The sequence below is a fragment of the Eschrichtius robustus genome, chromosome 7 (assembly GCF_028021215.1).
Source record: "Eschrichtius robustus isolate mEscRob2 chromosome 7, mEscRob2.pri, whole genome shotgun sequence".
NCBI lineage: Eukaryota > Metazoa > Chordata > Mammalia > Artiodactyla > Eschrichtiidae > Eschrichtius > Eschrichtius robustus.
The window spans coordinates 83,765,091-83,785,941 of NC_090830.1; the positions used below are offsets into that span (position 1 = coordinate 83,765,091).

Sequence of the window (20,851 nt, forward strand, 5' to 3'; positions counted from 1 at the left end):
ACTAGCGTGTGACCTACACTTACCTAGGCCTTGAACATTTTTTAAAAAAAAAACCACACTTAAATAGAGAATTTTGCAACCAAAATTTGAACGCCACTGAACTTGACTAAGAAGGAACAAAAACAAAATAGAACAGAAGGGGCTTCCCTGGTGGCGCAGTGGTTGAGAGTCTGCCTGCCAATGCAGGGGACGTGAGTTCGAACCCTGGTCTGGGAGGATCCCACATGCCGCAGAGCAACTGGGCCTGTGAGCCACAATTACTGAGCCTGCGCGTCTGGAGCCTGTGCTCCGTAACAAGGGGGGCCACGATAGTGAGAGGCCCGTGCACCGCGATGAAGAGTGGCCCCCGCTTGCCGCAACTGGAGGGAGCCCTCGCACAGAAACGAGGACCCAACACAGCCATAAATAAATAAATAAATAATTAAAAAAAAAAATAGAACAGAAAAGAAAAAAGAAAAAGGAAGGAAGGAAAAGAGAAAAGAAGGTATATGCAAATATCTTAGCTCTGGAACAATTCTGCTTTCACTCAGTTTCCTAGGACTAAGGGATATAGATGAGTGCAGAATTCTAAACTGTTCCAACCAGTCTGCAGATTTTATTCCTTTGTAAATCTAAAATATAATGAAAATTTTGTATGTTGTTGTAAAGCTTAAATGGGGGAGTGGGGTTGCACATTTCTGACTGAGGTATAAATTTAGTTTGTAAACTAAATGTTCAAATGATTGCTGTCTCCTCAGGGTTGCCACTTGAGCCTGAATTTCCAATCTGCCCAGATAAAGAAGAGAGGATTTGGGAGGGAATTCTGCTGGAGTGATGGCTCGGAAAAAGGTTAGTAGTTGGGATATGTACTTTTGGGTCAACGTTAGTGAAGAAATTTGCCTAAAAGGGGCAGAAATGCCGATTCAGGATCAATAAGAGGTAAATTTGGTTGTGTGGGGCAAGGTTAGATTAGAATTTTTAGAAGAGGCAGAGAATTTAACTTTTTTTTGTTTTTGTAAATTAATTTTTATTGGAATATAGTTGCTTTACAATGTTGTGTTAGTTTCTGCTGTACAGCAAAGTGAATCAGCTGTACATATAGATATATCCCCTCTTTTTTGGATTTCTTTCCCACTTAGGTCACCACAGGGCGCTGAGTAGAGTTCCCTGTGCTATACAGTAGGTTTTCATTAGTTATCTATTTTATATATAGTCGTGTATATATGTCAATCCCAATCTCACAATTCATCCCACCCACCGCTTCCCCCTTGGTATCCATGCATTTGTTCTCTACGTCTGTATCTCTATTTCTGCTTTGCAAATAAGATCATCTATACCATTTTTCTAGATTCCACACTTATGCATTAATATACGATATTGGTTTTCTCTTTCTGACTTGCTTTACTCTGTATGACAGTCTCTAGGTCCATCCATGTCTCTGTAAATGACACAATTTCGTTCCTTTCTGTGGCTGAGTAATATTCCATTGTATATGTGTACCACATCTTCTTTATCCATTCATCTGTTGATGGACATTTAGGTTGCTTCCATGTCCTGGCTATTGTAGATACTGCTGCAGTGAACACTGGGGTGCATGTATCTTTTTGAATTTAATTTTAAATAATTGCTACTCTTGTGAATCTCTAATTTGTTGTGCCTGATCTGTAGGCCTTCATCAGAAAAAAATGTGTATATATCAGATCTCAAAACTGAGGGACATATGAGAGCAACCACGGTCATAGGGATTAACTAGCCAACTAAGGAATGTTGCTTGCCATCCAATTCTACAGGAATCAATTTACTAGCCACTGCAGTTACTGACGTATAGCACTCTCTGGAAAGAATTCAGGGTGAAGCTCAGGAATGAGGCACTCTGTGCTCTGGGAAAGCTGGGAGAACAGGCCCTCAGATAGTTACATATTTTCAGGAGAAATTTTTATGAACCCAAATTCTTGCACTGTCCCATGCTTAGAAAAGCACTAAAATCATTAACTGAAATATCTGATCCTTGTGACTGGTAGCAACCTTCTACAGAGATGTGTGCTTGATTGTACATATCCCTTCTCCAAAATCACATACCTCTTCAGAGCAGTTCCTCAGAGCAATTTGAGGGGCTGCCTCCTGGGCTATAGTCCTCAGTAAGACAGTAAATAAACTCAACTCACAGCTCTTGTGTGTGTGTGTGTGTGTGTGTGTGTGTGTGTGTGTGTGTGTGTGTTTCAGTTAACAAGCTAAAAACCAGAATGACATTGAGAACTGGCCTGGAAGTTAAGGCTCAAGGTAGCTGTTTCCCAGCTCTGCTGCTTATTTGCTGTGTGTGCTTGGGTAGTTAGCTCACACTTTCTGGGCATTTGTTTCCTCTTCTGCAAAATGAAGTGGTGGGTGTAAGGAGCCCGGAGGAGCTGAGGTTCTCAGCAGTGATGGCAGCTCCTTTCTGCTCACGTCACAAGCCTTAGGAAAGCAGCCTTGTTGGCAAGCTGGCTGTCTGCCTTCCATACTCAATTGCCCACATTGGAGGAAGATGAAGTTGGAGGCAGTCACGTTGCCTTGTACTCAGAGCCCAGGCCAGCAGAAGGCATGCCTATCCTGGCTGCAGCAGGGGCTGAAGGCAGAACTGGGTAGTGGTTAAGACTTGGGGGAGTCAGAGAAACCTGGTCTCCAATCTCAGCTCTACCTCTTTCTAGACATGAGATCTCTGGTAACTTGCTGTCTCTGATCTGAGTGTCCTCTGTAAAATGGGGATGTTAATAGTACCCATGCCTCTTGGGCTTGTTGAGAGAATCAGATGAGATGTGTATAAATGCCTAGAACAGTGCTGGGCACATATTATGTATTCAATCAATGTTAACTATTATTATTTTTGTTGTTTTTATTACTCAAAATCAAATCTTAACTTCCTACCTAATATAGGAATTCTTTCTATGGCATACGAGACAAGTGGCTATTCTCACTCTTCTTGAATACTTCCAGTGACAGGAAGCTCACTACTTCTCCCAGTAAATTGTTTCACGAGTGGATAGTGCTTTTGGAATATTATGGAATTTTAAAGCTGGTACCTTATATAAATCTCAGGTTTAACTGCCTCATGAGGAAACCCAAGTTCAAGAGGTATCAATAAAAGATTTGCTCAAGGCTGCATGGCTAATTAGGTGGCAGCTGCTCCCTTCTTCTGCCTTCCAATCTTTTAAATAGATTTATTTATATTTTTATTTATTTTGGCTGTGCCAGGTCCTAGCTGCGGCACGCGGGATCCCCATTGCGGCATGTGGAATACTTAATTGTGGCACGTGAACTCTTAGTTGCAGCATGCATGTGGGATCTAGTTCCCCGACCAGGGATCGTACCCAGGCCCCCCTCCCCCACCCCGCCCTGCACTGGGAGCGCGGAGTCTTACCCACTGGACCACCAGGCAAGTCCCCTGCCTTCCAATCTCATTCACTAAGTCCATTTTCCTTAGTGCATCTGAGAGCTTTGATACTGCATCCACCAATGCCCCCCACTCTCCCCAAAGAACAATTCCTGGAGGCCCCAGGCTGTCTGTTGCTGGGTCTCTTTGGATCCCAGATAATGTTAAAGGTTCATTGACTCATCCATGGATGCTGGGATAAAAACCTCTGTTTTAGAACTTCCAAATGATGAAGGCTGAGTTCTCCTTGCTGCATTTTATAAGATAATCCCCTCCCCCCACCCCAGTGTCACTGGGATGATTCAGCTCCGCCCCATTCCTAGGCACAGCCCTTTGGTTGCCCAGCCCTCACTAGTCCCACTGGCCTCTTAATCTCCATCCTGATGCTGTTTGAATACGCCTGGTCTCACAGGCCCTAAAGGCCAATGCCCATTTCCCTACCTGCTCCACCTAGTCTGGAAGTATCGTCACACCAGAAGTGGTACCCCTGGGGACAGTTATAGCTGTCCTGAATGGAGCTATCTTCCCCACAGTGATTCCAGAAAAATAGCATGTGTACCTGATCAGGAGAGGGGCCTGGCCACCCCCACCCCCAGAAGCCCTCAGTGCCACTGACTTGACCTTGAATGATGCCTCATGGATCATCAACAACATCAGCCCTCCTACCCAGCTCACTAGCTCCGTGCTCCTCCCCCTCCCCCTCTTGAATTAATCAGGAAGCATCACTGTGATCTTTATAAGGCCAAGCTCCAGTGGTTTCAGAGGAGGCCTCTCTAACCAGTCCCTGGTTAGACTCATGTTCAGATGGAAACATCTTTTCCTTCCAGATGCCATTTCAAAGGGATATTTGAATGGATTGCTTACTTGAAGCAGAATTCAAATGATTTCTACCCAAGGATTTAGATGGTGGAGTCCACTTTAAATATGTATTTCACAGAGCAAAATATTTCACTGTGAATATATGGATGCCAGAGAGTGATTTTATGCTATGGTTGTGTCTGTAATTTACAACCAATAGGCAAAAAACACACATGTAACAAACATAGGTTTGGGAGTCACAGCTATCTCTTGACTCTTGGTTCTACCCCTCACTAGCTCTGATTGTTAACGAGCTACTTAGTTTCATTAGGCCTCAGTTTTCTAATTGGGAAAATGGGATGCCGGGGCATACCTCCTAGGGGTTAAAGTGAGGATTAAATGAAAGAATGCAAACAAGGCTCTAAGCATAATGCCTGGCCACCCACTGACTGTTCAATTAATGTTACTCTTATTATTATTAACATAGAAGCAACATTCTGTGGGATTCCTGCAGATTCAAAGGATATAATGGGTTTACACAAGGAATGCCTGTCTCTGGCCTACAGTGTGTTTCGCAACAGCCATTACAGGATGCCAGGACAATACTAAATATGTTTCAAAATTGGAATTTCATAATATATTTATTTTCAGTTTCCTAGGAAATATTCTGTAGTACCCAGAACATAAGCCCAGCAAATTCTTTTGCTATGCAGACGTTAAAGCTTCATAAATGCTATAAGTAACCTTTTCGGTGTACATGTGCAACGTATTACTGCTGCACCTTTAACCAATGGCGAGAACATCCCTAGGTCTGCAGAATGTTTACAATATTTGTACATTGCTATGGATACAGTATCAAAGGCAGGCGCCAGTAACATGAACAGGATGTAGGGGTTTAGGGCCGCTAACAACAGTGATGGAAACTACTCTCACTCTTAATGCATCTTTCTTGGATAATATTTGTAAAATATTTGGGAGGTGAGCCATGCTGTTGAGAACATTACTTTGGATGTTTCATCCAATACTGCTGACAGGCAGCTTGGTGAAATAGCAAGGAGTCAGAGACCCAGGTCTGACAGCAAGCTGATTGTGTGACGTTGGTGGTTACCTTTCTTTGTAGGCGCTCAGTTTCTCCCAGTGTAAAATGATGGTGGGGGGTGTCTATCTGAAGATTTCTGCAGTCCATTCCAGCATTCTGATTACGAGTTGACCACAGACATCATTTGGTCTCATATCCTCTGTAGTTAAATGCAATTCTGGCTAAGTTGAACAAAGTTAAGACAGATTTTTGAAGGCATCCAAGATGAGCTATACTAGTGGGCCAGCCTGGACTTTCTTTTTCTATTGTTTCCTGTCTTGTGCAAAAGCCTTGTAAATTCCAGTTGGCTCTCACACTGTCTTAGAGATGATTTTTTTCCCCTCCAAGGGAGCAACAGGGAATGTGGGCAACTCAGCTCTTTTTTGGCAAATTGTCAAAAATTAACTGGAAATCAGATTAAGTTACCAAACTCACACTGTCCTGGGAGTCCTTCTCAAGATGCCAAAGTTTAGTAGCAATTGACATATGGCAACATATATGTTACTATTCATTTAAATCAGAAATACTTGCTCACCAAACAACAGTGTACATTTTCCAAGAACAGGCACAGCAAACACCTTGGAATTGTTGCCTGGAAGTGGGGGCAGCAGGGAGATGGAGATAAAAGGAAGTAAACAAAACAAGAAGGGAGTAGACACTGGGACTCAAAGACATGAGATTTATCTAGGGTAATATAGCTAGTAAGTAATGTGTAACAAGTTGAACATAGTTGTCACTCAAAAGCCAAGGGTGCAACACATATATATGGAATCTAAAAAAATATGGTTCTGATGAACCTAGGGGCAAGACAGGAATAAAGACGCAGACATAGAGAATGGACTTGAGGACATGGGGAAGGGGAAGGGTAAGCTGGGACGAAGTGAGAGAGTGGCATGGACATATATACACTACCAAATGTAAAATAGATAGCTAGTGGGAAGCAGCCGCATAGCACAGGGAGATCAGCTCGGTGCTTTGTGACCACCTAGAGGGGTAGGATAGGGAGGGTGGGAGGGAGGCTCAAGAGGGAGGGGATATGGGGATATATGTATACATATAGCGGATTCACTTTGTTACACAGCAGAAACTAACACAACATTGTAAAGCAAGTATACTCCAATAAAGATGTTAAAAAAAAAAAAAGATGATAAAAAAGCCAAGGGTGCTATTCCATTACACCCTGCTGCCTTTTGCTCTCAAGTGGAAACACGCATTACAATAAAAGATTGAAATGTGACTTGTTATTTATCAATTCTCTCAGAGGGTTGCTTTGTTGTTACTTTTCCCTTAGAAAGTAGAATACCTGCAAGATTTCCTCTTAGGGAGCTTTCTCTTTATCAGATCTTATCTTTTTGGGGTGATTTCATTTCCTAGTAGCAGGAAAGATAAGGTTAATTCATCTCGGGTTTTCTGAGGTTGTATCAAGGTGAAAAATTCTAGTTCATTGAGATTTTAGAGGACTCTAGAGGGTTAGAAAGTGGAAAGTTCCTCAAACTTTGGTTCTTTTTAAAAAAATTTATGGATGGTTGACTTACAATATTATATTAGTTTCAGGTGTAGAACATAATCATTCAATATTTTTATAGAGTACACTCCAAAGTTATTATGAAATATTGACTAATTCCCTGTGTTGTACATTACAACCTTGTTAACATTTATTTTATACCTAGAAATTTGTACCTCTTAACCCTTTTCATCTATTTGTCCCCTCCTCCCAACCCTCTCCCTTTGGTAACCCCTAGTTTGCTGGTTATGCTGAGCAATGGCGGCAGCTGCAGCTCCCAGTCAGCCAGGAGATCACAAGGGTAAACAACTGATACACTTACAACCATTCCATATCCACACAATCATTCAGTACAGTATTCATCAAATTACATGACATACTTAACACTTTATTATAAAATAGGCTTTGTACTAGATGATTTTGCCCAACTGTAGGCTAATGTAAGTGTTCTGAGCATGTTTAAGGTACACTAGGCTAAGACATGATGCTTGGTAGGTTAGTTGTATTAAATGCATTTTCTTTTTTTTTTTTTAATTTATTTATTTAATTAATTTATTTTTGGCTGCATTGGGTCTTCGTTGCTGCGTGCGGGCTTTCTCTAGTTGTGGTGAGTGGGGTCTACTCTTCGTTGCAGTGCGTGGGCTTCTCATTGTGGTGGCTTCTCTTGTCGTGGAGCACGGGCTCTAGGTGCACGGGCTTCAGTAACTGTGGATGCGGGCTCTAGAGCGCAGGCTCAGTAGTTGTGGCGCACGGGCTTAGTTGCTCCGTGGCATGTGGGATCTTCCCAGAACAGGGCTTGAACCTGTGTCCCCTGCATTGGCAGATGGATTCTTAACCACTGCACCACCAGGGAAGCCCCTAAATGCATTTTCGATTTACAGTTCAATGTACAGTGGGTTTATTGCGACATAACTGAAGAAGCTCTATATTTCAACTTACTCTCATGCCCAGTTCACTTATCCTACTGCCCTCCCCCCCATACACACATACACATATAACCATCATGGAAATTGGCTAGAATGTATATAATTTAAATTTGGGCTTGTTTATATCCTTTTATTTTTCTTTGATACCTCTCCTGCCTCCCTCCCCTATATCTCTGGCAGCATTGCCTGACTTTTTTTCCCTTTTATTATTTAAGGACTTTTTCCAAAAGTGTTTTCAATGTGGGTCTTTTCGTATAGCAAACATTCCGAGCCCTTGAAGGCAGGGAGTCTTTTTTCCATCACTTTCTCCCATTTGAATGATAATTTGGCTGAATATAAAATTCTACATTCAAAGTAATTTTTCCCCAGTACTTTTAAACTATTTTTCTCTGTCTTCTAGCATCCCGTGTAGCTGTTTGATGTCTGTTCATTGTCATTCCTTTGGAGGTGATCTGTTCTTTCTCTCTGGAAACTTAGAATTTTCTCTTTGTCTTGATTATTCTCAAATTTTATTGTTATGCCTAGGTATTGGTATGCCTTATCTCTTTTGTTTGGCCCTTTATAAGTCATTTCAAATAAGGTCATTTGGGGGAAATTTCTCTCCATTATTTCTTCAAATATTTCTTCCACTCCATTTTATTTTTCTCTCCAACTGGAACTAATACCCGTAGGCGTTGGCATTTCTATGTTTATCATCCACATTTCCAAGCTTTTCTTTTATGTTTTGTATTTTCCTACTGTGAGACATCCACAAGCTTGAGTCTACAAATTCTTTCTTCAACTACATCCATTCTATTTCACTTGTTCTATTTTCATTTAATAGGTTCTTTATTTCAACTATTTTATTTTTCATGCCTAATATTTTCACCTAGTTCTTTTTTGTGTGTGATTTCTTATTTGTATATCATATTGCTAACATCTTCTCTTATTAACTCCTTATCTCCTACTTAAAGAGGATTTTTAGATTCCGGGTCCTTATGTTCCAACACTTCCGTTTCAGATGACAGGTGTGTCTCAGCTTATGCTTGTCATTCTCTGCTGTCCAGTGCTTTGGGCTTGTGATCTTGTTTTCCCTTGGGGCATCAACCAGCAGGTCTGATAACGCATTGGGGGAGGGCTAAGGCCAGGCCCTAGTCTACACTGAAATCAATGATTTAAAGTTGAGTATTCAGGAACCACAGAACCCTTAAAGAGTCCCTGTTTGATACCATTCCATTGGTCACTCTTTTGCCTGAGGTTTTCACTTTTGAACCTTTAGGAAGAAATAACAATGTAGTCCACAATCCTTGTGATTTGGTTGGGAGTATAGGGGAGTGATTGCCTGAGGGCTGTCAGCCTGTTTTCATGAACTCTCCCCCATCACTCAGTGGGGCTTTGTGTTGCTAATATCAGGAGAAGCTGCTATGGGCCCTGCTAGCCCACTTCTGTGTCAGGCCCATAACTGTCTGCTCAACTTGAGGGAGAGACAAGAACAGAAGATGAAAAGTTCTCCACCAACCTAGTTCTCCCTGATGCCCAAGGCTCCCCTTTCTCCACCCCTACACCAACTCTAGTCTTCTCTCCGGGATGGTGGGGGGGAACATTCCCTACATTTTCCCTTTGGTTTTAGGAATTCATACTTCTCTCATGTGTTTACTGTTTCTTCAAGTTTGATCTTGGGAGAAGGAGTCAGTGGCCTGAGCTAGTCAGCCGTTTGGGCAGGGATCTCCCCTCAGTGTCCTCAACTTTAAATAGTTACCTCAAAGAGTTGTGGGTGTTAGGTATTTCATATCGGTGTCTAGAATAAAAATAAATATTTGAAAAGTATTGAGTTCTTTTTTACTTTCAAAAGACCTCAATCCCAAACTTTTATTCTCAAGGAGGGAGGAGTATGCAGATATGCCAATTGGCTAATTTCATCAGCTTTTTAAAAATTCATTTTTAAAAATCGAAGTATACTTGATTTATAATATATATTAGTTTCAGGTGTACAACATAATGATTCAAAATTTTTATAGATTATACTCCATTTAAAGTTATTATAAGGTACTGGCTATATTTCTTGTGCTGTACAATATATCCTTGTAGCTTATCTATTTTATATAGTAGTTTATACCTTTTAATTCCCCATCCCATCTTGTCCCTCCCCCTTTCCCTCTCCCCACTGGTGATCACTAGTTTGTTCTCTATATCTGTGAGTCTGTTTCTGTTTTGTTATATTCATAGCATTTTTAGCCCCGCGGCAGTGCTTTTCGCCGATTGTCAGGACTCCAAGTATTGTTTACACTGAGTGCTGAGCTCCCAGTGAGGGTGTTTAGATGTGCTTCTTATTGATACAAACATGCTGTCGTGTATAGAAATCAACCCCAAGCCTCATGAAATCAGGGTCAAACCATTTGGGTTCTTATTCTAAATTTTCTCTAAAAATCTTACTACTCAAAGTGGTCTGAAGATCACCAGGGAGCTTGCTGGACATGCAGAATCTTGGACCCGCTCCACACTCACTGAATCAGAGCCTGAATTTTCACAAGATCTCACAGAATCCATCTGCACGGTCAAGTGTGAGAAATGCAGGATACATCATCATCATGACCAACCTTCTAGTAAAAACTATACTCTTGATTAATGTTACAGTTTACAAAGTTGGTTCACATAGATGATTTCATTTAAATTTACTATTTTATGTTCATCCCAGCACAATGTAAAATTATTCTTATTCTTTTTAATGATAAAATTGAGGTCCAGGAAGGTGACAAACTTGCCTAAAATCCTGTCTGGAGCCAGGTAAATCCCAACTTCAGTCTCAGTGGATAGTAGAATACTTTTTGATTATTAATAGTGTGCTGCATGTAGCATTAGTATGCATGGTGATTTTAGGTATCGATATAAAGTATGCTTTATTCTCATATGTATTAGAGAAAAATATAATGAACAAACTAACCAGGTGTGGCATTTCATAGTTATTATTGCTTGAGAAGATTTGTGTTGTGAGGGTGGTCCTTCCATGTCCGAGGTTCAGGGAACATTTCTCTACTTTATATTATAGATGTCATTCCTCTCTTTTATTTACAGCAAGGTCAAGATTCAATTTTAGTGACAATTTATATTGAGTAATTTTTTATTTACTACAAACATCCAGTGCAATGTGTTGGTACAGGAAAAAGTAAAAGTTCTTTCATGAATATTTCCCTGAACAGTATTAGTACACCAAAGGTATTTTCCATAATCCAACTTCATGCCTTACTATAAACAGAAATGGAGCAATTAGTATACTCAATCCTATTCAGAAAGCTTAGGAGCCATCTTTTTTTTTTTTATAAATTTATTTTATTTTTTATTTATTTATTTTTGGCTGCGTTGGGTCTTTCTTGCTGCGCATGGCCTTTCTCTAGTTGTGGCGAGCGGGGGCTACTCTTTGTTGCGGTGCACGGGCTTCTCATTGCAGTGGCTCCTCTTGTTGCGGAGCACGGGCTCTAGGTGCATGGGCTTCAGTAGTTCTGGCACGTGGGCTTCAGCAGTTGTGGTTCACCAGCTCTAGAGCACAGGCTCAGTAGTTTTGGCGCATGGGCTTAGTTGCTCCGTGGCATGTGGGATCTTCCCAGACCAGGGCTTGAACCCGTGTCCCCTGCATTGGCAGGAGGATTCTTAAACACTGTGCCACCAGGGAAGTCCCTTAAGAGCCATCTTAAAATGTTTGTTGATAGAATTGCAAATACAGTATTTTGGATAGGATTTTCAAGTGTCTACCGTGGAATCAGACTGTATAGATCTTCATAAAGAGAAATGTGAAATGATAAGTACACACTCTCATTGTTCAACGTTGACAAAAAAGGAACCATAATTTCCAATTCGATGTGGACAAGGAGGCTTGCAGAGAGAAGGATCTCATAGACTTACAAACATATTACTCAGGCGCCCTAGATTCTTTTTTGTGTGTGCTGATAAGAAGGAAAGGAAAAATGACATTTACAACCCAGGCTGCTCAACTAAGAGATTTAGTTAACAAGGTTCCAGCAAGGGCCCTGAGCAACAACAACAATGTGATTGCATTCTGTGCTCTCACCTTAAAGGCAGGTTCTCCAACGTTTCTTTGGTGTTTTCAGGCCCTCCATGTAAATACATACAGGCTCCCAGATGGCAAGCTGTTTTGCTAAAGAACCTCTTTACACATCTAGAGTATCTCCTCTTAAACTCGACTTGTTTTAAAACCATGGCTTATATAAAACGTTTGGAGTTGGATTGCATGGACTCATAAACATGTTGAATGTAGGAAATAGTGTCAGTTTATAAATCTGGCCTGTTTTTAGGTTGTGAGGTCATTAGTTTTTTGGTTTTGTTCCCGCCATTGGTCCTTGCTCTTTTTGTTCTTCCAAACATGCCCTTGGTATATTTGGGGTTTTAGTCTGTTTGCCCTCCATGGTTGTTTCCAACAAGATGCCTCTGGCCTTTTCTCATCCAAACTCAACATAGATGTTTCCCCTGTATCACCCCTGTGACTGCAACACAAGGCTAAGATGTCTCTTTTTGTTCTTTGCTTCAGACTTACTTCTAGGCTTCTGGACTGTGGGGGAGGAAGAGGTGGAACGTGAGATCCAGTTAGTCTGGCCTCTGTGTGTTACTTCACCTCCATGGGATGCAGCTCATGGGTCTATAAAATGAATGACCCGCACCGTTTGCTCACTAAGATCCTTTTTTGCTCTAAGCCATGATGATAATACCCCAAATAAGAATACAGCATTTTATACTTTTGGCATTTAAAAAAAATCAGAGTACTCCTTTCACTTGCTGCAGACTACATCAAACACTGAATGAAATGTATTGGAAACAAAAGGAGGCCAATCCTACAATGAAAGGAGATGCTCATGTCCACCCACAACTTGGTGTATGTGGAGGAGTTAAGTGGACTATAGACAGCTCTAGAAACGTAAAGAAGACCATATGTCCTACAACTAGGGCATTCTGCATTTCTTTATCAGTGAAAAAAAAAATCCCTGATACAAAGTTCCAGAACAGAGTCTTTTTGAGAAAGAGTAGTATCAAATGTGTGACAATATTATCAAAACTGACCAAAAAAAGCATTTGATTGGAGACACAATTCACAACATTTTATTCAAGTTAATATATTTCATTCAGTAATCTGCCATATTATCCTTGGCAGCATTAATAATAACCCCTTAAATCACAAGAGAAACAGAGGGCAATACTAGGATTTATGTGTAGAAGTTGATTTCCACCAAAACCAATTCAGAGTCCATCATCTTTCACGGTTGTGCTTTTACTTGAGGCCTCTTTTTTGGGGGGAGGGAGGCTTTTTCTCGTGTTTGCTTAGAACAAGTAACATGACCTACTGTGTCATGGAAGGAAAATAAGGTCTAGTCCCTAGTGAACAAGCAGGGGGTCCTCCAGGAAAGGAGCCCTAAAGGCTCCTTGAGGTGAATCAGTAACCCTCCTGCCCCAACCAGTCAGTAGTTAAGTTATAACCAGGTGAATGAGAGAGGTAGTAACTAGTTGGAGAACCCATGGTGTAGACTCTCTAGAACAGGAATGGCTGAGTGAGTCAGAACTGGAGGGAGACATCTACAGTGTCTGGAAAAAGTGACCAAGAATAGGAAAGTGTGAAAAAGATACGGGTTTCCCACCAGGGGACCCACAGAAAGATGGTGGTACCAGTCAAGGGCAGTCCTGCGCTTTTCTCTGACGCAAGGGTACACTGAATGGGTTCTGCAGTTTTCAGATAAAAATTGGAATGATGCTGAACAAGTGCAAAGTGAAATCAGAGTTTCCCTCCTTTGTTCGGTAAACACTGAGAGAACACCTGTGTGTGAGGCATTGGGACAGGTGCTAGAGGAAAAAACGAAGCTGTCTTAGGATGTGGTCCTGACTTGAAGGTGGCCATCAGACCCTGCACATACAGAGCACTATGTCGGAGGGTCCAAGTGGAGGGAAGCATCACTTCTGGCTGGCAGCAGCAGAGAAAGCATTCCCGTCATTCCTTCTTGGTTCCCAGAATGTACTCTGTGCCTCTGTGTCACCTCTTGGCCCGCCCCATTCCAGGCACTTGTCTTATCTTTCTCCATAATGTGAAATGGAAGCCTGAAAGGAGAAGATCCCGCCTCACAGGTGTCTAACAAATGTGGGTGGAATTGATGTGTTATGGAAGTGTCACTCTATTTTGGTCCAGGTGGGTGGAAAAAAAATTTGGGGAAAGGAGAGCTGATAAGATGGTGGTGGTAAGGGTAAGGTGTTTTAATCAGAAGGTAGAAGCAAAGATATCCCAACAAGCAAACTTAGTATGTGGCTTAAACCAGGTGACAGGGAGAATGCCAACACAGCCAAGGACCACAAGAAGGTAGCTGGAAGCCCTCTGCCAAATAGGTTAGTCTGCAGAACTGGGAAGCTAAAAATCTTTTCCTACTATCTACTCAAGTTTAACCAGAGCAGATGAAGAAACAATGAATAACTAGAGGGTCGTAACTTTCTAGAAAGATCAAGTAAACACAGCACCCCCCCCCCCCAAAAAAGGTGAGGCTGAATGTCAGTGTAGAGAAAGCTTTTGAACATCTTTTTTTCTCCTAGGAACTTTATATGCTATATTTTCTCTCCTTTTTTTAAATTGAAGTATAGTTGGTTTACAATATTATATTAGTTTCAGGTGTACAAAATGGTGATTCAGTTTTTTTTGGATATCTTTTTTAAGTTTGTTTTTGGCGTCTTGGTCTGTAATCAATCAAGTAATAGAGAGATGCCATCCCAAACAGGAACGTCTGCAGGAACCAGAGTAGTTGAGTCCAACTATTCGTGATGCCTTTAGACCTAAAAAAAGAGAGAAATTTATCCACCAGAATTTTAATGTTATGGTTTCACTGGAGTTATTGTCTTCCAGTTTTTTAAAAACTTATTCCTTCTATCTATTTTCATGGGGCTTATTTTGCGCTTTCCTCCAGCTTATTAACTTGAATGCTTAGTTCATTTATTTTTGTTTTTCTTGTGCATTTAGAATGGTACACTCTTCCCTGGGAAGCAATCTGGCTACTGCCTAGGACACGGTATTATGAAACTGTTTCTCACGTGATTTTGATGAGCATATAGGGTTAGAAAGCACTGGGATGGCTTCAAAGCAAGTGTTTTAGACCAGATGTAAATCTAGCTTGGCCAACTACCAGCTTGACCTTGGGCAAGTCACTCACTCTCAGAATCAGTTTTTTCGTCTGAAAAATAGGAATAATAGTATTTATCTCACCAAGTTTTGAGATGATTTTTGAGATAAGTTATCCAAAGTGATTAGTAAAGGGCCTGGCACATGGTAATAATAAATACCTGTTTATACAGCCATTCAAACTAAACTGCTTAACACCAAGCTCAAAAGAAAATGGCCCAGATGAAGTGAATGGTTTGCTACAGTCTCATCTGTATATAAGTAAGTCTCATGTGGATGACTTTTAATTTAAAATAAAATTTTAAAAAATATATGTAAAAAATATATAATTTTCTACACTAACAGATTAAAGGAGAAAAATTATATGATCATCTTAATAAATGCAGAAAAAGCATTTGATAAATTTCAACATCCATTCTCAATACAAGTTCTCAGAAAACTTAGAAAGAGAATGGAACCTCTTTATTCTGACAGAGAAGATCTATACAACTCTAGAAAAAACCCGAGGCAGAATGTTGAAAGCTTTCCCTTTGATTAGGAACAAGGCCAGGATGCCTACTATCACCACTTCTGGCTGACGCTGGACTGGACGTACTAGCCAGTGCAACGAGGGAAAAAACATAAATAAAAGGTATACGGAATTGAAAGGAAGAAATAAAACTGTCTTTATTTCTAGAGACAATTGTGTACCTAGAAAATGAAAAGGAATCTTTTAAATTATTAATGATGAACTATTAGATGAACAGATGAACTATTAGAACTAAAAAATGAATGTGTCAAGGTCACCGGGTGTGAGGTCAGTAGAATCAACTATATTCATACATTCTACCACCAAACAATAAAAAATGAAATATACATCAAAGTGGGCCAGGATGTACAAGAAATTCACGTTTACGCATTACTTATAATAGTCAAAAAACCCCCAAAAAATAAAAAAAACACCCCAAAAAACTAGAGGCTTAAAAGTCTGTCAGAAGGAGGATTTGTTAAATACATTAAGGCACATCTATATAATAGAATACTATGTACTAATGAAATGAGGTAAGTTTATAGGTATAGACACGGGAAAACAGGCATATATGACAATAGAAAAAAGTTATACAAGAGTTTATATCTATACGTATATAGATATGGTGGCTATAAAGTCGAAATGTTCAGTCCAGTCTTATGTCTGGTTAAATGGAATTCATCAATTTCTTTTTATTGCTGGATAGTGGGATGTGGGGTAGGGCTTCCAATTGTTCCACATGTCTTCGTGATTCTTTCACTTAAATGTATTCGTTCATAAGTCAAAAGGAATATTCATCCTGGTTTACAGTCACCAATGATACACTGCAACACGTTAGACCATAAAGAAATGATTTCAGGAACGTGAGAATAGTGCCCTAACCTCTCTATGCCTTTTCTCCCACTGCCTATCAAAGAACTTGAGAGCAGGATGTTCAACTTGAGTCTTTTCGTTTTCATTAGAGGCTCCAAATGACGATAACAAAATAGATGAAAAGTACTCCAACACTATAATGTGGAGGGCTGGACCACACCTCGGAGCTAAGCTCTGAGGGCCTGAAGAGGCCGTTAGAAAGAGGTACCAGTGCTGCGGCACTTCCTATCCCAAGTCAGCCCAAAGAACAGCTTCAATGGAACCACTCAGCCTGACAAGAGTCCCCAGCAATTTGGGGGAGGCTTAATATCTAACTCAGATGTTTAACTACCGGTACACGGCTGCCCAGGGAACTGCACGCACTTGCAGATTTATCCTGCTGGACGGATAAGGAAGCTGTCATCGTGAGCCTTACAGGTCTTGTGAAAGGGCACTGGCATGAGTGAGCTTAAAAGCAACCCCGCCCCAGAGGCCTAACTAAAGGGTAGAAGAGATCTCAATAAAAGGGAAACTGCCCCCCGCCACGACCCCCATTACAGATCCTAAGGGAAAACTGCAAGTGACATACTGACTGAGGTCTGAAGGAACCATCAAGGGAACTGCAGAAGGGAGATCCCTAGTGATGGGCGGTTTCTCAAAAATCCACCAAGGCTCCTTTGGAGAGAAAGAGTCAACAATGGGTATGCAACGACCACAGCACCCAGCTGCCTGATCACAAGGCAGACTGTGCTCTGCTTCCCCTAACTACTCCCAGCACCCCAAGGGGCCACAGGCAGCTGTCGCTAGTGAACAGGGAACAAAGCTGGAATGAGAGGGAAGACATCAACTATACCTTCTTCCCCACAGCAGGCTGCTGAGCCCCAGCTGGAGGAGAACAGATGTTCTGAATTAGATAAAAGTTCATAGTTTTAATAAATAGACTGGACTTGACCAGATAATATGAAATAGTGACTGGAAAATCTATGGACCTGCTTCAGATTTCATCCAGGGCTAGGATGGGAGACAGACAGTAATCCCTGGGGGAGTGGAGATGGGCGAAAAAATAAAGCTGCTTTCTCCTCCTCTCCTAGAAAGTCCAGCTTGTTTAATAAACCAGAAGGTGGAGGAACATAATCTATTAAAATCAGTTGGCACTTGTCTGGCATAGTGTGCACCCAAGAAATATTAATTACTTTTATTATTAAAACAATAAGGTATCTTATTTTCCACTTTTAGAAGGAATACCACAAAAACAGAGGTGGTAATTAATCTTGACCAGAAGAAAAAAAATCAATTGCAAAGCAATCTGGCATTACTATAACCATCTCTTTCATTACACCATACTTTCTGTATGCTTACATAAAGTCTAAACGTAAAGAAAAGCTTTTTCAGTTCTCTCACATTGTATTATCCTACACCGGCAACTGTAGAGTAGGGTCTAGTCGCAGGACTTTTAGCTTGCAGTGCATCCCAGAATCACCTACAGTCCTTGAAAAAAATAACATGTTCCTACCTCTGAAGCAAGGCTACTACATTAGGATCTCTGGGCCTGGAAACCAGACAAGTGAATGCTGAGAAACCTCCTCAGGTGATTCAGTTGTGAAACTAGGCTGAGAATCATTGGGCTAGGTCAACGTAGCTCTTTTTAAAACTAGAAGGCAGCCTCCTAATCTTTTCTTCTAGTTGGGGCTATACAGAGACTTTTGAAAAAAAGAAGAAAAATCATCTAAATTAAATGACTAAATAATTGACTCATTAACACAAATGAATTCATTAACTATTTACTGAGTACTCCCTCTGAGTATTGAGAGAGGCTCAGTATTAGGTGTGGGGATTCAACTCTACCCTGAGAGTGTTCTCGGCCTACAAGCACATGAATTATTTAAATGTGGCTACTCTCAACTTATATTAGATACCAAGAGAAAAGCGACAAAGACCTATTAAAAACACTTACTTGCACAATACAATGGCATACAAGGACTCTCCCACGTGAATCAGCCAGGCCAGCCAATACCTGAAACAAAAGTCAGCCTAGTTTAAGGTGATGGTTCTCTGCTGATGAAATCTAACACAGAAACCCCCAAGAGAAAGGTGCTTTAATGTGAACTAGCACCACTCTTAGAAGGCAACCAGGGGCCTTCCAGGTCTACACCCCATTTCTGCAGCTCTCCTTACCAACTGTGCACGAGGGTGTAATGATGGTCCAGCAAGTACTGAGCGAAGGGGCCCAGCGGCCCTAGGCTCTGATAAGGAATAGTCTCAGGCCAGAAGATCATCCACTGAAAGAGAACCAGAAGCACAGAATGCTTCTTAGGTCACTTAAATCTATTTTTAACCGAGGCTATTAAATAATCCTGATTCTATAAGAAGAAGTAACAGACCAAAGAAACTCTGAACTAAGTCATCTGGGCTTCCATTCTTTACTTCTATTTTCTAAAAGCGATTCTAGTGGGAGATTTATGCTGAGGAAACTCTGTGGTTATCAGACTTAGTGCCCAGGTTGGCTGACTTCTGTTATTAATGCATTACACAATTTAGTCCCCAACCTATTTTTCTGGGTATCTTTCCTGTATCCTTTAAATGAATTCTGTCTGCCAAACAAGAGTCGCTGCTCTTCTCAGTAGAGATTCTCTGTCTTCATGATTCCACATCTTATGTCGTAACATGTATATCCTCTCTAATCCTTCTTACCCGTTAAATTCTACCCATCCTTTAGGTTTACCCCATTTTCCAAGCAATTCCAACTGCCTCAAACGTTCTGCTTTGGAAGCCCTATCCTGACTTGGCAGGCTTAGAACTGTCCGTCAACTTGACCTCCTTCTTCTTGAGTTCTACTCAAACCTGGCTAAGCCCTAGTAACCATGGGGACGCAAAGACAGGTACATTTTCAAGGAGAAAGCTTACAAGCCCACCGACCTTCCGCTTACGCCAATAACCTAGGCAAGCGCCAGGCGCGCAAGCGCAAGACCCCGCCCCCCCAACAGCCCCCTCGCCCTACGGGAGCCTGGCGGGCCAAAACAGATGCACCCCGCGCTACACCTTACCCCGAAATATCCCAGCCCCAGGACCGTGACCAGCGAGGGCGGGGGTTTGGCTGTACGGAAATAGGAGGTAGCAGCCCCACCGGCATTCGACTTCGCCACCACCATCTTGAAAAATCTACACACCGAGTCATGGGGTGGGGAGTATTCCCTGCCTTCACATAGGGAAAGCGTGGGCAGCCGGTTTCTCAAGACCTCAACACAGGCGAAAGGCGCGGGCAGACGGGTGCGCCTGCGTCTTCTTCCCGGGTCTAGTCCCCTGGCTTAGAGCGCTCAAGAGCCGCGATTGCGCCTGCGCGACCTCTCCGTGTTCGTAGGTGCGGATCTTGTGGCTCAAGGCAGCACTCTATCCCCTCGCCTGGCCTTGCCCGGGGCCCGCTGCCCTTACTGTGTAATAGCCAAAGGAGAGGATGATGACGGTGACCCAGAACAGACTGCTCCTCTGGAAGTACGTCTCATCTCCTCCTGCCTTCCCCATCGCTGCAGCACGTCCCAGGGAATGCCGAGCAGGCCACCTCTGCTCTGGAGGAAGGCAAGGATGGGGGCGGGGCCATGGCAAACACTCCTCCCTCCTCTCACCTACCTCCCCAGAGGGAGAAGAGTCTGTGGGCCTGAAACGCTGAAAACGAGTCTCCATCGGCTCTGGCCTGGTGGGCTGGTTATCACCTTGAAGGGGAGGCTCCTCTCTGAGTGTCACTTTCTGGGGCTTAAGATAATGGTGTTGGAATAGATGGTGCTTTATGCTCTTAATGACTATGTATCTAATTTTTGAACTTCAGCTCTGCTGTGCTCTGTGGGAAATGTAAAAAAAATTAATAAGTAGAAACTGCAATTAAATAGACTTGGGATACTGGAAGGGGGAACTCTCACACTCTGTGACGTTAGCAGAGGCTGATAGAGAGAAGACCTGTCTTCTTTCCTGGCAACGACTCAGCCAAAGAAAACCCATGGACTCTTTGTTTTTTATAGCCCTCCCAACTTCCTTTTCTTCTTACCAGTGTTGTAAGAAGAACAACAATGTCCCTGGGGGGGGGGGGGGACACACGACTTGTGCTGTGGCTCACTGTGGTTGCGGACCCTAAAGTGTAATTCTTTGCTTATCGCAGAATAAACCCATCTTTCCTGGAGAAGTATTTGGCAGTCTATTTGTTTCAGGTCAATAGAAATAATGCTCTTCCTCTTCATTAGTAAAGATGTATGGGCCTATGTGGCACAGCACTTACGAGAAGGGGCTGTGGAACAGATACCTGGGTTTACTTTTACGTCCTGGCTCTGCCAGTAACTTTTTGTGTAAGCTCACACTAGTTACATTACCCATCTGTGCCTTAATTTCTCTTATCTGTGAAGTGGGGATGCATTGGCTCCCACCTCAGAGCTTTTGAGTGGATTAAATGAGTTAGTACTTGTAATAAAACCTCTGTAAAGCAAAGAATGTTGCCCACCATCCAGTTGTACAAGGAGCAAGTCATTAGCCACTGCAGTTGCTGACCTACAGGACACCCTGAAAGGAATTCAGGATGAAGAATAGCATGACGCACTCAGTGCTTTGGGAAAACAGGCAAAACAGGCCCTTAGATGGTTAGATATATTTCAGGAAAAAAATTTTATGAACTCAGATTCTTGC

General features: G+C 41.9%; 1 protein-coding gene and 1 long non-coding RNA gene across 4 annotated transcripts in view; one reads left to right on the forward strand and one right to left on the reverse strand.

Annotated features, from left to right (window-relative positions):
- LOC137767250 (uncharacterized) overlaps positions 1-20,851 on the forward strand; it is a 109,768-nt gene that overhangs the window by 13,225 nt on the left and 75,692 nt on the right. Inside the window, exon 2 of the long non-coding RNA XR_011074492.1 lies at positions 738-828. This is a non-coding gene — a long non-coding RNA (uncharacterized lncRNA). The remainder of the gene's footprint in view (positions 1-737; positions 829-20,851) is intronic.
- Positions 12,762-19,757, reverse strand: TMEM254 (transmembrane protein 254). 3 transcript variants are annotated; one of them, XM_068547980.1, is made up of 4 exons: positions 19,616-19,757; positions 18,362-18,465; positions 18,141-18,200; positions 12,762-14,483 (listed from the first exon to the last, which is right to left on the reverse strand). In XM_068547980.1, exons 1-4 carry the CDS (start codon positions 19,703-19,705, stop codon positions 14,363-14,365), a joined length of 375 nt encoding a protein of 124 aa, XP_068404081.1. In that variant the 5' UTR covers positions 19,706-19,757; the 3' UTR covers positions 12,762-14,362. The 3 variants fall into 3 exon arrangements, with proteins under 3 accessions (XP_068404081.1, XP_068404083.1, XP_068404082.1); XM_068547982.1 differs by lacking the exon at positions 19,616-19,757 and adding an exon at positions 19,231-19,353; XM_068547981.1 differs by lacking the exon at positions 12,762-14,483 and having other exon boundaries at positions 18,137-18,200.